This window comes from Solea solea, chromosome 2 (assembly GCF_958295425.1).
Source record: "Solea solea chromosome 2, fSolSol10.1, whole genome shotgun sequence".
Lineage (NCBI taxonomy): Eukaryota > Metazoa > Chordata > Actinopteri > Pleuronectiformes > Soleidae > Solea > Solea solea.
This window is the reverse complement of record NC_081135.1, coordinates 34,084,067-34,102,069: the sequence shown is the minus strand read 5'-3', so window position 1 is coordinate 34,102,069 and position 18,003 is coordinate 34,084,067. Positions and strand designations below refer to the sequence as shown.

The window sequence follows — 18,003 nt, the reverse complement described above, 5'->3', positions numbered from 1 at the left end:
CTCAAGGGCTCTATAGCGCCCCCTAAGGTAAAAACAGAGGCAAAATTTAGTTCCATGATAGACCAAGATGAGGAAATAGTCGACTGTAACCATGGCCTTAACCCAACAGGAAGTCATCCATTTCTTGAAACTTGGTGGGATGATATTATATTTACTTGCAAATGTTTTATTTATTTTATGAATGTCCGGCTTCATAGTATCTGTACGACCCTGCGTAAAATAACAAAAAGCACCAACCATAGACAGCTATAGTGTCACACAGTGAGAAACAACAGTGAAGACAAACACATGTCACCTTCAGCTGCTGCCACATGGAGCGCTGTCCTGCTGTCGTAGTCCCTCTGCTCCATGTCCATGGATGAAAGTGCAAACCTACACACACACACACACACACAAAGATGAGGTAATTAATTAAACTGTCAGTTTATTTGTCATCATTAATCTTAGAAACATCACATATTTAAATTGCTGCTTCATTATCTCGGGTGTTTTTACTGAACTATGACAAACTGCATGTGTTTACTAAGATCCTTAGAAATGGAATTAACTCCAAGATCTGTCCATCTGTCCAACTCTATCTGTCCATCCATCTCTATCTGACCATCTATGCATCTCTATCCGTCCATCTATCGATCCATCTATGCATCTCTTATCTGTCCAGCTATCCGTCCATCATCTGTCTGTGCATCTCTATCTGTCCATCTATCCATCTCTGTATCTCCATCTATTAAGCAGTCTGTGCAACTACAGTATCCATCTATTATCTAATTAATTAAAGGTTGTCTGTCTTTCTATGTATCCGTGTGTAGTCTGTCTCTCCATCTGTCAGGGTTAAATAAAGGTCGTCTCTACTGTCCATCCATCCACCTTTATATCTATCTATGAGATCGTTTTAATGACATTAATGACAAACACTAAAATATTAACACACTATAACACACACACACGGATTCAAATCCAACAGAAATGTGAAATGTTCCCGTTTCTGCCCCCACAGACCCAAAGTGTCTCATAAATCAGAGAGAGAGAGAGAGAGAGAGAGAGAGGAAATCATCCGGCACATGCATGACTGACATTCACCCCCCGTGATTAAGAGATAACACAAAGTGCTGAGTGAGAGACGAGGTGAGAGTGTGCGGTGTTGTTCAGTTCACCTCCTCAGTGCGGACACGTCTCCTGTGTAGGCAGCAAACAGCAGGTTGATCACAGACTTGACCTGTGAGTGGACACGAGTGAACACACAAACACACAGAGAGAGAGAGAGAGGACATTTGCAGGAGGACTGTAATCATCAACCTGTTCACTGAATCATCAGCAGCAGCAGAGAGAACATTTAAACTTATATTACTTTCACAAAAAAAGCAGCTCATCGGAGGAAGAAATGAGACAAATACTTCTCTCTATTAATTCAAAGGACATCCGTCTGTCCATCTGTCCATCAGGCTTCACACTCGGTAGGTGACTCACTAACTATCTCCAGTGTCCACTTTGTCGGCGTTTGGACAAGACGAAATGCAACCGATATTTTCGCTAAACGAGACACTTCCCAACTCGTCTCACGTAGAGAAATGAACAGGAGACGTTTGATCTGTAGGTGGTTTACCGTGACAACCAGGGTAGACAATCACACTAAGGGTGGGACGAAAACACTTTTTTTGTGTCTGATACCGATATTACAAACTCTACCGATACCGATATTAGTCCGATACAGATGTCCATCTCTATCTGACCGTCTATGCATCGCTATCTGTCCATCTATCCATCTCTGTCTGTCCATGGACGTATGAAGCTGTTAACGACACATTTGTGCTGAGTCATTTTTAAAGACCTACTTCTCCAACTGTGTCACAATTAATGTTCTCCCAAAAAAGAAGAAAAAAAGAGCCCAAACATAATTCAGCTAAAAATGCTAAAATGACTTTAAATTTACATTTTTACAGTCTGTGATATATATACATACACACACACACATATATATATATATATACATATATACACATACATATACATACATATATATATATATACATATATATACATACATATATATACATATATATACATACATATATGTACATATATATACATATATATACATATATACATACATATATATATATATACACATATACATATATATACAGGAGTTTCAGATCGGAATTTTACATTTTTATCCGTATGATTTTTGGTAGTATCAGACCGATATCGATACTGATACCAGCTGCAATCCCTAAATCACACAGTGTCAACTTTGACTTTGTTTGGATAAGAAACACCGGTGTCTCTGTGTCTGTCAAACAGACGACTTACTCGGGACACCAGTGTGTGTGAAGTGTCGACTTGCGTGGGGGTTTGGACGAGAAATGATACACTGCCGACTGCGAGACAGACCGTCCTTTGATCTGTACAGTAGGTGGGTTACCGCGACAATCATGGCAGTCAATCACACTGGTGTCAACTGGATAAGAAACGACGAGCATGACTAATGTTAAAGCATCTGAGGGAAAGAACAGGTTGTAAATCCAGTGTTAGTCTTTTCACTGAGGAAACAGCGGGAATTACAAACACACACACACACACACACACGGGATGAACAACAACATAATGTGACGGTTCATAAAGACAGAAGAGGCCAACATCGGTCAACACTTACCATCACACAGGAGCGAATCAGCTGCTTTAAGCAAAACTGGAAAGATTTCTGATTTGAGATTCTGACTTCAAGTTCAAATCTCAGGTCTTAAACTTCAGGTCTCGAGTCTTAAACTTCAAGTCTCGAGTCTTAACCTTCAGGTTTGAGTCTTAACCTTCAAACCTCGAGTCTTAACCTTCCGGTTTGAGTCTTAACCTTCAAGTCTCGAGTCTTAACCTTCAAATCTCGAGTCTTAACCTTCAGGTTTGAGTCTTAACCTTCAAGTCTCGAGTCTTAACCTTCAAGTCTCAAGCAAGTCAGAGTCGAGTCATAGGAACATATTCCCAGATATTTAAATGTGATAAAAACAGTCATTTTGATTCAATGATTAAGGGGTGATTTAAGTCAATGGGTGTACTCTTCATATTAACATTAAACTGCTCAAATTTAATTGCAATTTCTCGTAACCTTTACTTAAAACCAAAAAACAACAAACCAACCGATATTAGATATTATAAATAGGTAAGAAAGTGTGGATTTTTCTGTATTTAAGTTTCAAATACCTTTTGAAAAAGCCAATATCCCTCATTTACTGAACACATTTTATCTTGCGTTTCCTTCATGATCTACCTAAAAAATTAAAGTTAAATTAGAACTCACATTATTACATTATTCTAAATAATTCTAAAAAAATAATCGGAAATTATATTATAATAAAATCGTATTATTTTTCTATAATCATTTTTCTTCTTTTTATAGAATATTGATTTCACCAGCATGATTTGGCAATGTAATGTTTGCTCACTGTCATATTTATTTAGATATATATCCTTAAAGAGTATTTTTTTATACATGATTTATAGGATCCAACATAAACAAAGCTTTTACGGCTTCACACCAAGTATTAATGGCCTTGTTTTCCTCACAGGTGTCATCTGTCACAACCTGTGAAACGTCTCGGTGATCAAAGTCTTAATCACCACAGAGGAAAGAGTTGGAAAAATGCCTGTACAATACAGTTTTCTATTTTTTTGAATAACAAATGTTATTTCGAACATGTTTTATACTGTTCAAACTTACATTGAAATTGTTGTGTTTTTTCAATAAAACTCGTTTTTCTTCATTTTAAATTGCTAAAACAGTATTTTAACATGCAGTAAATTGTAAATAATTGGCAGATATTGAAAGTTATTCTGGAAAAATGGGCAACACATTTTCAGGCTTGGGTGTTAAAGGGTTAATCCTAGTCTCGTGTGTTGATCAGAGTTGTGATTTGAGGTTAAAAAGTGGGCCTGTCTTTCGACAGGCTTCAAACTAGGCAGGCGACTAATTCAGTGTGCGTGCGTTAAGATGAGAAATGTGAAGAAATATTGGCAGAAATTGCAATAAGTGCCCAACTCGCAGTGCAGATATGTCAAAAGGCATTATGTCCCGAGTCTCTGCTAAATTAGTCGACCCAGGTATAAGAGTTATATAAATAACTATCACGACTCAGTAGTCAGGAGGATCTCTAAAAACCAAGCGTGAGAGGTGGTGATTGTTGTTGTTGTTGAAGAACAGTTGTGGCTACAGAGGACGACATGTTACATACCAGTGTAATCTTTATTAGACTTTATACTGTACATGGGACACCAAAGGCAACACGTTCACCGTCACACGTCTGCAGGTTAATCACAGCCATACAGAGACGCGACGTCGCGCATTTGTGGAGGTCAAGACCAACTCTGAGCGTCTCTGAGGCGACTTTATGGAAACATTTACACACAGATTTATAAAACATGTGGACAGAGAAAAGAAATCAAAAGGAAAAAAAACTAAACGTTGACAATCACATCATGAACTTGGAACTGTATGTTTTCTCCACAGTACGCCGCCATGTGACATTACTATCAGTTTTCCTTTTGATCCCAAAATGGCAATAAAAGCTGCGTTTTAAAATGTGAATCAAACGTTACAGAACCATACAGTTCCAAGGTGGCCATATTTCAAATGTATGACACAGAAAAATGTACGTCCATGACACAAATCAACATAAATGAAGACATATGACAGGAAATCAAACTTAAAAGTGATTACATTGGATAAAAAAAAGGGCTGCAACAATTAATTGATTACTAAATTAATCGTAATCGATTTCCTGTTTTTTTTAATCAATTTAATGAAATCATTAAATAATAATCATTTTGATGCACAAAACAACCACCAGATTGAACAATTATGGAAATAATTGTGAGTTGCAGCCCTAGATTAAAACAAACAAACAATAATAATCAGCATCAGCAACATAAAAATCATACAAGAATGCGCATGCATGAAGAAAAAGGGAGAATTCAGAAAGAAATATAAAACAATATGAGACATTACAAACATGAGAATAATGTGGGGATTTCAATGGAAATTCAACTTAAAAAAAAAAAAAAAAACGATATAAAAGAAATTCAGTTTGATTGCAGAACAATAATCACATTTCGAGGAACAAGTCAAGTAACAGTGAAGCTCACTGACCCTCGTGAAAGCCAAGTAACCGCAGGTTTGATTGGGATTCCCATAGTGGGAAGAGGAACAGATGAGAGACACGCGACTATTATCAGCTCAAAGAAGGTCCGTCATCTCGCGTCACACTGTTGGTCTGGTCCCTAGTCTTTTAAAACACACGAGCTTACGGGGGACAGTGACATGACCTCTTGTGACCACATGTGAGGTAAAACTGAATTGATCCTAATTAGTTTGTGCTGCTGTGGCGTATCATAGAGGAAAATATAATGAACCAATAACAAGGTTGACTTTGTTTTCATGAAGAAATATATATATATATATATATATATATATATATATATATATATATATATATATACACATACATATATATACATATATATATATACACACACACACACACACACACACACACATACATGTACGTATATATACACACACACCTGTTCATTGTGAGAGAAGTATCCATAATATGGCCTAGAAACATAAAGCGTGATACTGTAAGACGCTGCTTGTTCTCGCAGCAGCACATGGGGTTTCCTCTGCTCTGGCAGGAAGTGCACAACGGCCAGGGAGGAAACTATTATTTACACAGAAAAAAAGAAAGAAAAAGGGCACGTGGACCCACCGGTCTGACTAAATATTCACAATTTAATCATTACGTTGAGCCTTTTGAGTTCCAGTAGCTGAGCTCCAAAGCAAACGCCATTTTGGCAGGAAATGGCACTTTCTGGGATTTTTGGGAAATATTGCAAATTGGAAACGTCCCGTGGGATTTAAAATTTGGGATATTATATAGAAACCGTGTCCTATAGGAACATTATATGAAGTATATAGATACAGATATTTAGCTGAACAAATGGAATGCTCTATTTTACATGTTTTTAAATATCTTTAGCAAAGCTGGTTAACCAGCTAGTTAGCCACTGTAACAGATTTTGATTTAATGGTTGCTAGTTAAACTTTAACACCATAAATATCATCACTACTTGGGGCTTAAATATGTGGCTTCAATAAAAGTTCAGGTTTCATCAGGAAATCATCTGTGATGTCATGCAGGGGGCGTGGCCTCAATAGCCCTGCAGTAAGTCATATGCTTTGTATATCAAATCTGATCAGTTTTAGCCAAAGATTATGCCAATGTATTATTTACCAACTATATTCAAGTTCCCAAACTTTAATTATCAACATTTCCAGTCATCTCTCATGAATTCTTGTTATGGCATTATGACTGCAAATCTGGACGCCAACTTCAGTGTCTTTATATAACCCCAACAGCAAATATTTTGTTTATTTTAAGTGCTGCTCTTGCGGCTCTGGGGTAAAACGAGGGAAAGTTCATCACAATGTTGACTATGTCGTAATGCTGCAGGTCTGGAATCATGTCCACTCCGTTTATTTCCAGAGAGTCTCGGCAGGTTTGGTGATATTTTTTAACTTGATCTCCGTGGATTCCTGAAGAGCAAAGCTTGAAACCAGCACTGGTGCCGTTCATTTCCCAGGAGCCTTTTCCTGCCAACATGGCATCCGGAGCTTTACAGAACCTAATGATGAGGAAGAAGATCCATGGATAGAACTCGTTAAGTATCCAACAGACCCGACTCAACTTACTGTATAGTGAGGACAACGCTGCCGCAGTAAGACAGAGACTTTTCCAATGCTTTGTGCATTGTAACAATAATGATAATAAAAGTCCATGACATAAAAACAACATGGACAATGATAGAGGGGGCAAATACTGCCTCCAGCAGCTTGAAGCTCAAGTCAAACCCCACACACACACACACACACACACACACACACACACACACACACACACACACACACACACACACACACACACACACACACACACACACACACACACACACACACACACACACACACACACACACACACACACACACACACACACACACACACACACACACACACACACACACACACCTGTTCAGTTTCAACACTGAATGAAAGACAACCAGATAACACACCGCTCCCCCGTACAATCACCAACACGCAACATGAAAGGCATCTGCCGACATTATGCTCGTCTGCGGTGCTTTCGGTTTCCTGTCAGGAGACGATAGAAATATGGAACGTTTGAAGTGTAAAGTTCACAACACCGCGTCTCACGCGCAAACCTAGGAAGGACTCGCACGCCGGCTTCTATGTATATTCAGAAGATAAAACAATATGGCATATTATTGCATGGAAGGTAACACACTGACTCGAAAAGTAACACTGAGAAGTTTAAAAACAATACTGGGTGCATGTCCTGCCCTGATACTATGAACACAGTTGACGCTGCAGTACAGAGAAGGTTTTCGTCTTCAAAAACGCCCCGTACACACACACATACAAACTACAAGTACTTATATCTTAGTGAGGACACAGCTTGTTACCGTAACCATAATCATCATAACCTTAAAAAGAAAAGCCCTTTCAAGTTGTGGGTCCCAGACCAAAAATGTCCCCACAAAATCTCACAACGATATAAATATATATATATGTAGTACACACAAACACGGCCATGTATACTTTGGAATTTGCCTATAAAATACATACAAGCATACATTTCTGTGCCCACACTACGAAGATACCTTTGAGGTCTAAACATGTTCTTAGCATTTTAACAAAAGAAGCCACAATTCTATGAAGTCTATGAAAGTTCATTCAACCCTTTAAACCCACTGAATATATCATTCCCCTTCACCCATATTACAACTGCACTGCCCATTTTTAAAACTCATGCAACCGTACGCCCCTTTTTCCAGATTTTCGTTACTTACAGATAGATAAATCGTCGACAATTAAACCTATTTTTTAAACATAAAATCAAACATTCCGTTCTAGTTTGCTTTCACTGTGAGGTCCTGGCCTCAAATGTATACTTTATTTATTTATTTTTGACCTATTCCTCTTTGTATGACATAGATGTTATTTTCCTGGTAATCCGCAGTGGTGGTATCATAAATGTCCTGTGGAAGCTTATTTAGAAAATAGAAATGTGTTAAAATTTCGTTTTTTGGTACTTTTTAAATGATCAGGACTGATGTTGCTTAAATACAAATCAATTCATTTAAGGGGAAACATAACGTTGAATTGCAGTTTATACAGCAGGGACATTTTTGGCACTTAAGGTGCCGAGAGGGAGTAAGTGACATGACGCAAACAATAACTAGCAAAAAACTCAGTGACATATCCCAGGTTGTGTTATTCCACCAAAGTGAATCTTATGTAGTAAAAGGAAAATATTGCATATTATGCGTTTATTATTATGTTAAAAATGATGCCCCTGCTTTAATAAAAACTATGAATTGTTGTTTTTTGATGGCCACCATGTTGTGCCTCTGTGTTTTTACAGTCTCCCACAAATGTGACAAAAGACTAAACAGCTGCAACACACGACATCGCCACTGTACCTTTGAAAGATCATGTGTAATGTTTTTTTTTTTTTTTAAAGTAGTAATTTTTAAATGGAGTGTACATGTCTTCCCCTATCAATATTTTCTTTTTATTTTAAAAGGTTGCATGTGGATTTAAGGTTACGCAAAAGTAGTGGGGGGTGTGGCTTGTGTTGGGAGCCAATCTGGGGTGACGCTGGGTAAGGGGCTTGTTATGTTTGCATATAAGAGCTACATGGCTATGACTGTGGCTTTCCTGTTTCAGCAAGCATGTTTTGCACAGTGCAAACATGCCTTGATGGCTTTGGAATGCAGCCAAGACAAAGCCTGCAGTCAAGAGACCATCACTGAGGACATAACAAAAAAAAAAAACTAAACAAGCTGGTGTAACACTTAGTGTAGTCACAAAAACATGAACACACACACACACTCATGCTACATCGAGGACATCAAGCCTGTGCCTCCTGAGAATGAGGACGATCGAGTCAAGTAAGTCTCAAACCCTCATCGCCGTTTACCATCGCTGCTCTCGTTTTTTCCTAGGTCCACATTTTTACTGCTTCTGTTGAATGAAAACCTACCTCATCAAAAAAAAAAAAATTTAAAAAAGCCACCACTACCAACTTAACCCTAGCATCCATTTATCCGTCAGGTATACCCGCATATCCTTTTAAGGATCGCTGGAGCAGCTGGAGACAATCCCAGCCCACGCCGGGTGTGAGAGGCACCTGGACACGACATCTCATGCTGACATTTCAAAAGTTAAACAATTTAATATTTAACTATTGAATCTGACTCCGGCACATACGTGTGTGTGCAAAATTCGCTCAAAAAAAATCTCCTGCGAACCCTTTTTGCATATCATCTGGTTCCCACGTAACCCAGTGGCAAGGGTCATGTCTGTCTGAGGGTGGAAATATTAAAGTGACAGTGACTCAAGAAGGTTTTCAGTTTTTTTTTTGGTGTCGCCGTTCCCCATGTTCATTAAAAATAGTGTTGCGTCGTCATTCAGGTATTTCAGTCATTCACACGGACACGATACACTGAGAAGATTTGCCAAGCACTTATGGGAAAAGAATATATTAAAAATAAATCCCTTCAGAAGAGCGTTTTAAAAAACGAGAAACTTCGTGAAAGTTTTGCTCTTACATTCACAGCTAAGCCACGCGCTAACAATATTCTCCTTTGATGCAAAAGTTTACATTAGTAGTCCAAAAAACACACATTATCCTCTTTGTCTTTAAGCCTGAGTGTGAGCTACATGTTTGAGGTCGGTCTGCGGGTCAACAGGCTGCGGCGGACCACGAAGATCCACACACACACGCCTTTTTGGTTAAATTTAAAAGAGAATTGCCAAAATTAAAACACAACAACAACGTCATAAAGGGGTGAGCGGACACACGGGCACAGCCTGTATGTACACTGTACATCAGGTTCTCTATATTCACACGCTAAGGCAACAAGCAGCTGGCTACGGGTTCATGTGTAACTCAGAGGAGAATCAAAAAGCAGTAACAAACACACAAAACAAAATGAAATTTCCCCCGTCCATCCACACAGTAACTGCTTCACAAGCAATAAATAATCCTCTAGTTATTTTCATATATAAATATTTAAGGGCAAGGAAAGATGGTGGCGCTGGTGGTGTTGTTGCGGGAGATGGGGAGAGAGATGAGGCGTGGTGGAGGTGGGGTGGGGGGTGAGCTGGGTAAGAAGGGAGCTCCTGTTTTCTTTAGTTTCACTCGCTGACATTGTCCATCCTATAGACTACAGTGGTGGAGCTGTCCTGGTGCGACTCAGTGGAAGAAATCTTTTTCCAAAGAGGGGCTGACAGAGCAAGCTCTTGTTGGAGGCTCTCATAATCCATGGGTCCGATGCAGAGTTGCTGTTCGACACGGATAACAAATTAGTCTCACTCCTTCCTTTATTCTGCCAGTGTACTTTTGATGGGGTTAGTGGACACATCAAGGTGAGCGATGGATGGACTCAGAATTACAAATTAGGTTTCGTCATAAAATCGACATCGTCTCCCAACCAAAACATATCAAGTGGCGCTTGATATAGCACTAGATACTAGCACTTCTCAGCTCGACTCGTTTTTCTTTTTTTTTTTTTTTGCTTTAACATTAGCGATAGTAATGAACTAAGCTGAGCCGATACTAAATGTGACGTCGTCAGACCACTGATTGGTCAAAGTGTCATCACTGGATGAGACAAGAGTGCGGCGTCCAATACAAGAATCAAACCAAACAATGCAGAAATGTAGGTCAGTTAAAAATCCTCAAAACTTGTGATTATCTCCAACATTTAGCAAAGGAAATGTCTAAAATCTCAATATTTAATAGAGGATTTTAAATATATGTATTTAGTGACAGCACTGCTGAACGCCGGCGGTCGTGAGCCGAATCACAACCCGTTCAGCCGTATTTCATGTAGGAAGTACTTACTTAACTTCTCTTTTTAATTAACTGATTCTAACAATTCAGTTAGACAGAAAACAACTGATTTGCTTGTCACTAGTGTCACAACATCGCGGCAGTTTCATGCAGCCATGCAACGCTGAGGAGGTACCATAGTAATGGAAAACCTCGCTTCCGATTCCAAATGAGGAGAGCTGAGTCGTGCTAGAACTGTGTATTGGAAAAGCGCCAAAAAGGCATAAAGTAACGAGTTTCTTTAAAATAAAAAGGGACACCACATGAAAGACTAATCAGTCTAAAAAGTAGACCGGGCCAATATTATTTATCAATAATCAGCATTGGCCCGTTACTATTATTAATAGCAATTGCACATATTTGTTCTCAGAAACTCAGAAAACTCGGCCTTTTAATTTACATTAAATGTTTTTTGATGACCTACATAACCTACATACATTATTGAAAAAAACAAAACAAAACTGTATGTTTGCACTGCAGAGCAAAATATAGAATGTACAGTAGATTAGGGAGACAGACCATTAGAGTTGTTCAATCACTGGTTACTGGAGCCATTTTTGGTACTGCTTGCTATCATTAAACAGAAGTAAAAAAATAATAATAATACGGCATCAATTATCGGCCATCAGCTGCTGTGATTTAAAAGAAAATCGGTATTCGTCATAGAAAATATAGGTCGAGCTCTACTCAAAACCCTGTAGGGACGTCCACAAGACAAAAATAGTCTTTAGTCTGTACATTAGGTGAAGTGGTGCAGTATGGAGCTAGATTTGTGTTACAGCTACACCTAAAAAAAAAAAAAAAAGCAGCAGTCAGCAAGATATCACCAACATTCTTGGTGAAGTTGTGTCGATGTGATTTATCTGACGAGAGAAAAACCTGTCATTTCTTGCCCCGGCCCCCCTCACAACAAGGTGAAGTGCCTGCTTACCCTCTGCTCCCCTCCTTCCCTGCGAGGATCGTACTTCTTTGCAAAGTGCCTCAGGTTGTCGTAGTTGTGGAAGTTGAAAAGCTCCACAAGATCCTGAAATAAGAAGATTTAAGGAGGACATTAGGTTGGCATCTTTCTTTACGGAGGATTTTAAGAAGCAAAGCCAAGTCATCTGATCACATTATAGGCAAACGTGTTTACTGAGGGTAAACTCCTTTATTAAAGAGACTCAGCTGCTCTTAAATCAAGGACGCTGTTGCACAAAATCCCATCAATAATAACCTCTTTTTTCAAGAAGCTTGGAAAAAAAAACCATGAAGCCAAACAAAATATAGTATTGAAATACAAAAAAAAGACGCTTTAACAGTGCAACTGGTCTTTACTTTGAAGGAATGTGGGTGTGTATTTGATGCATTTGCATGAACAGGAGTGACGGCCTTTTAAAATCCAAAACAATTCAAAAGCTTCCTTCAAACGCGCAGTGAAGTCCGGACATGCATAGATTTGGAAAGATTGCCTGAAGGGGCTGCCAGTGAGAGGTAAAAAGGTCTCTCTAGATAATCACTGGAACTTTTACTGTCAGTTTCCTAATAAAGAAAATCTCTCGATGCGCCACGTTCATCGCATGTGAACGGCAAACCGTTCAAGTCTTAAAACAGTGACACAGTAAACAAACAGGTTGCCCTTGTTTCTGCTCTCCTGTTACATAACTCTACGTACCGTGCAGAACTGTATCCCTCTCACAGAGTTGCCCAGCTTGTCAAGTGGAGGTGACCAGCACATAATACCCATCACGTTAGGCACCACCAACAGGATTCCCCCCGACACTCCAGACTTGGCGGGCAGACCGACCTACAGCAGAGCAGACAGACGTAGTGTCATCGGCGTGGATGAGAAAATCATCAACAAATAAGGCAGGACTGGGCATGAAACGACAAGGATTATCCTGACCAAAATACTTGCGAATCATGATTAAAAGTGCACCAAAAACACACTGAAATCACTTTACTTCTTGGTAACAAATTGAGGGTCTGGACACTCTTTTTTAGTGAAGAAATCAAGTTAACATGTTAAATAATATGAGGGATGCACAATATTATCAGCTAGATATTGGCAGATATTGGCTTTAAAAAGGTAATATTGGATATGCAAACACACCCCGCGATAAGACTGAATAGCAATTTTTTGATAAGTTTATTTGTTTTACACAATTAAGGAAATGTATATCTATATCTTCTGTGACATAAGTATGAAAAATAGAAAAGAAACTAAATAACCTCTGCAGTTGGGCGCAGGGGAAAATATTTATATATCAGCATCAGCTATCTGCCTGAGCGCCCATGATATATCGACAAACAGTCCATTAGCCTGCATCCCTAAATAACATAATTATAAATCATGGGGTCCTGGAATGATAGGATAGATGCAGGCTCGCCCTCAAGACACTTATTAATCAGTTGGGCTTAACATTCATACATTATTGATGCAGTCATTAGTGTAGACATAAAATGTAGATGAGTGACAGACCACATCAGTGTTGTTCATTAACTGGTTTACCGAAGTTATTTCATAACATGGAGGACAAAGAAAAATCAACTTGCTTAATATTCTGATTTCTACAAATCATTAAACTGCACTCCATTGGCTGCCCATACATTTTAGGATTAATTCTTTAATTACTTGTTTTTTAATCCCTTCATGGCCTTGCCCCGCCCCGCCTCTCTGAGCTGCTACACCTTCACACACTTTCCCTCACTCAGGTCAGCTGATCAGCTGCTCCTGACTGCACCAAAAATAAACACAAGCTCAGAAGGGAGAGTTGTTTTTATTTACTTTAGTTTTTCTATCGTGACTTCTGTCTTTTATTTAGTTTTCTGTCCACTGGGGTTGTTTTCCAAGTGCTATCACACAAATAAAAGAACAATAATAAAAGACAACACAAACAGACCGGTTAAAAACATGACCCCCGTGGTGTATGTGACCAGACTGCACCATTTGAATTAGAGGAATTAAGACGGGATTAGCTGTCGTTTAGCGTCCTGTGAGGATGCGTCCTCTACTTACGTGGAAAGCGAACTGTCCTGAGAAGTCGTACATGCCGCACGAGTGCATCAGACTCAGCGTGTTCCTCACCGCCTCGGGGCTCAGCACGCGCTCGCCCGTGATTGGGCAGATGCCGCCGTTAGCGAGAGTGGCTGCCATGACACTGGCGCTCTCGCAGGTCACTTCAATGGAGCAAAGCTGGAGAGGACACACACACACACACACACACACACACACACACACACACACACGCACGCACACGCACACACACTTCGCATTATTTCCTTTCAAACTGGACTAAGTCAACGTGACATAGACGGGTTGAAAATGTAGGTTACACGCAGCACATGGGGGATTGATTATGAAGGGAATTATATGCAAAGACATTCACAATTTCACACGTTCTCCTCATCTATATCCAACTTAATATCTTTATTATGAGAAAAACAAGTAAGGGAATTCTTTTAGATGAGAAAGATGTTCACCATGTTTTCACATTTAAAAAGCTTCTTAACTGCACGGTTAAGAAGCTATTAATAGCTTACACAGTGGTAAAGATAAAAACAAAACAACAGAAGGGGAGAAAAGAGACATGTGTCTAAAATTAGTTGAGAAGTTGAAACAGGATCTCTGTGACTCAACGCTAAAAATCCATATTGAAAGCAGAGAGGCGACAAAGCAGGAAAGGTGATATTCAGCCGTTTGTGAAAACTCAGTGTTGGGACTCACTTGAAAGTACAAGTCCAGCACAGATGTCATGTCTGTCCCATCTGGAAAACACTGCAGAGACACAAGGGTGAGACAAAAGGTGAACCAACAGTACAGTACACTTTATCAACTACATGCTGCTGCAGCTGCTGCTGCTGCTGTTAGGGCTCGAGATAAGAGAAGACAACCACATTTTTTTCTGTTAAGGATCATCTGCTTTGTGAAAGATATGGAGGCCTGTCTGTTTTAAGGTTGTTTCTTTTCTTTTAAGAATGAACTCATTCCACTTAAGGTAAAGTGAAACTCAAACGTTCCTAAAAAACAACAACAAGCACCCTGCAACTGAAGAAAGTCAATAGAGCTCAACCACCATAAATTTGATTATACCCGTCCTTTTTTTCCTATGACTTTTATACATCTGACTTGCAGCAGCCATATGTGCCTTTGCGTTCTCTAACATCAGCTGCTCTTAGTGGTTCCTAAATCGCAGCTGAAGCTCAGACGGGATCAGGCTTTTGCAGTCGCAGCCCCTAAAATGTGGAATGGACTTTCATTGCAAATTAGACGGGCCTCTTCATGGTCTAATTTTAAATCTCTTTTAAAGACTCACCTGTTTTCCTCTGCATTTGATAACAGTGCAAGTCTGTAGTTCTGCACTTTGTGGGCGAGATGACATAAAAACTATAAAAATGATTTATCCATTTATTTGTTTTTATGTCTATTTTTTTTTTTTTAAACTTACTACGGTACAGCGCTTTGGTCAACAGTTGTTTTTAAGTGTGCTTTACAAACTTGATAAATGTTGCCAAGTCATCAAAAGTTCTTTTATTAGTTATTTAATGACCTATTTCATGTATATTATTTTTATTGAAAATACTGTATATAATGGCACTGCAGTACAGAATTACTGCTGTTCAATCACTGGTTACTAAAGTTTATCATTTTTTGTTATCTTTAAATAGTTACATTTTAATCTCACAGAGAAAACAAAGGTTTGAGTCCGACACGACCAAGCCATTAAAATAAAGATAATTTTATCATTGAAAAAAAAAAAAAAGTGCAGCTTTTCTACAACCCAGAGTTTTCTATATTTGCCCCGTGTTCTCTTGTTACCCCACCAGTGTGTGTAGGTATGTAATAATCTTGTTTTGTATGGTTTGCTCTTAAGCAAATGTCAGCAATGATTGATGTCTCCAAGTTCAAACCTTCTTTTCTTTCAGGTAGTAGCCGATGGCAAAGTTCCTGTCTCCTGACTCACGCTCAGACTGGAATCTGTCACAGAAGAGAAAAAAAGAGAAGGGCATTTGGCTTTACACAGAGGAAGTTTGCGTGTGATGGAACTCCCTTCTCCACCCTCACATGTTTGTGTGTGTGTGTGTGTACAATACACCAGACCACTCGTGATATCATGTGATCGATGTGATGAACCAGCAACATGAGCCTGCTCTTTTTCCACAAGTGTTCCTTTTGCGTATGGTGTCATCATAAGTCATGCATGCACAAGTGACCTTTACAGCACAAACGCACAAACACACACACACACACACACAGACAGACAGAGAACAACTACCACGTGACCCGGGTGTTCTCCGATTTCATTCACTCATGTCACAGACTCAGTTCATATTTTGGGGCTTAGTGGAGTCACTTGAGAAGGAAACGTAAAAGAATTCAATGCTTGACTTAAGTTGCTCAGTGGTGACTGTAAAACTATTTAAAAAAAAAAAAAAACGGGAGTGGAACGAGGTTCAATCAGACATATTTCGACTTATTTTCTTGCCCCACTCTAGATTCTTTGCTGTATCTGTGATGGTCAAACACTCACATGGTACGTAAATATAGTGACAAGCCCTTAAATGTCACATTAGAGCACCTTACAAGAGGGAATATGTCACCTTGGATGGATTTAACATGAAAAACCATGAGGGAAACTTCAGTGAAGTTCCTGCTGCAATTATGGATATTCTTTTCCTGTGCTGCAGCAGACTCACAGACTTACATTTATAATCAAGTTTTTAAACCTACATCAAGCGTGAATCTTGTGGTGCAGAATAAGATTATATAAGATATCAAATATTTGACAACACAGCTGATGATGTAGAGGAACTTACGTGGCGTTGCTGAAACCCACATACTCGTTTCCTGCCATATCCTTCAGATAGTTCATGATCTGGAGGGAAAGCAGAGGAAGAGAAACGAGTTACGACAGTGTCCAACGGGAATGAATTGATTGAACATTCGTATATTTGTGTAGCTGCTAAATGTCGTCACAAGATGGCCGCAGAGTGAATGAAACTTACAATGTAAGTGTGTGTTACTGGTCTATGACATTATGACAAAAGTTAGGTTTCCCCTTTACTGCTGACCGGGAAGCTGCGTCTTTAAAGAGCTCGGTAAATTCTTCGAGCTTGAAACCGTCATTTCTTGCCAACATGGCGGTGTGAGCAAACCGAATCACATGACGTCCAGAGTAGGGCTGCAACTCACGATTATTTTCATCATCGATTAATCTGTCGATTATGTTATCTGTTGAAAAATGTTGATCTGTGTTTGCCAAACGTGGAAATGATGATGTTCTCGAATGTCTTGTTTTGTCCACAAACCAAAACAAAATGTATTTCGTTATATGGCGCAAAGAAACCAGGAAAAAAATAAATCACTCCACTGATTAATCGATTACTAAAATAGATGATGATTAATCTAGTAATGGAGTCATAAATGATTAATCATTGCAGCCCTAGTCCAGAGGTCTATGGATTTGCTTCAAAAAGAAAGTGAATGCTTTAATCACCATGTCACTTGCAAAGAATGAAAGTGAACAGAAAGGCAAAAGTTCACTGCTGCTACAGTCACAGAATAAATAGTTCTGTTCATCACACATCCCTTTCACAGAGAATAAATTATGTATATTCGACTGAATTCTTATACTTACATAGTCAAATTTCTCCGCAGTGCTGGTACTTTGCTGTGGACAAAGCAAAAAGAAGATGCAATTAGCTTCTTTCATTAACCCAAGAGATGTAGCAGAGGTACAAGTACAGCATCATAAAAAAAAGGTAACACTACAATGAGAATAGTACTACTGACAAATTAAACTAGAGAATTAGAAGATGTAAATAGATTTTATTTCAAATAAAACCACAAGCTTTGCCATGAATTATACAGGTAAAAATAATATTAATATGATTGGCTTGCAGGTAGGTTACAAAGGAGGACATCTTTTGGTAGCGAGAGGGAGATTTTTAGTAGATATGTGCATTATCAGTTTAGCCGGTTGAAGAAAAACATGTCTTACCATTATGTCTCAATTATTAAAATGCACTTTTTATTCTTACATAAGAGCCATAACAATGT

At 38.9% G+C, this 18,003-nt stretch overlaps 1 protein-coding gene across 5 annotated transcripts in view; it reads right to left on the bottom strand.

Moving 5' to 3' along the window:
- Positions 1-18,003, bottom strand: part of glsb (glutaminase b) — a 34,668-nt gene that overhangs the window by 2,890 nt on the left and 13,775 nt on the right. For 3 of the 5 annotated variants that reach the window (XM_058654815.1, XM_058654816.1, XM_058654820.1), the window contains 9 exons: positions 17,582-17,614; positions 16,761-16,819; positions 15,855-15,921; positions 14,671-14,721; positions 13,963-14,139; positions 12,619-12,750; positions 11,899-11,991; positions 1,155-1,216; positions 296-372 (listed from right to left, as the gene is read on the bottom strand). In XM_058654815.1, the coding sequence (XP_058510798.1) occupies positions 296-372; positions 1,155-1,216; positions 11,899-11,991; positions 12,619-12,750; positions 13,963-14,139; positions 14,671-14,721; positions 15,855-15,921; positions 16,761-16,819; positions 17,582-17,614 (751 nt within the window). The other 2 variants (XM_058654817.1, XM_058654818.1) reach the window with 2 other exon arrangements.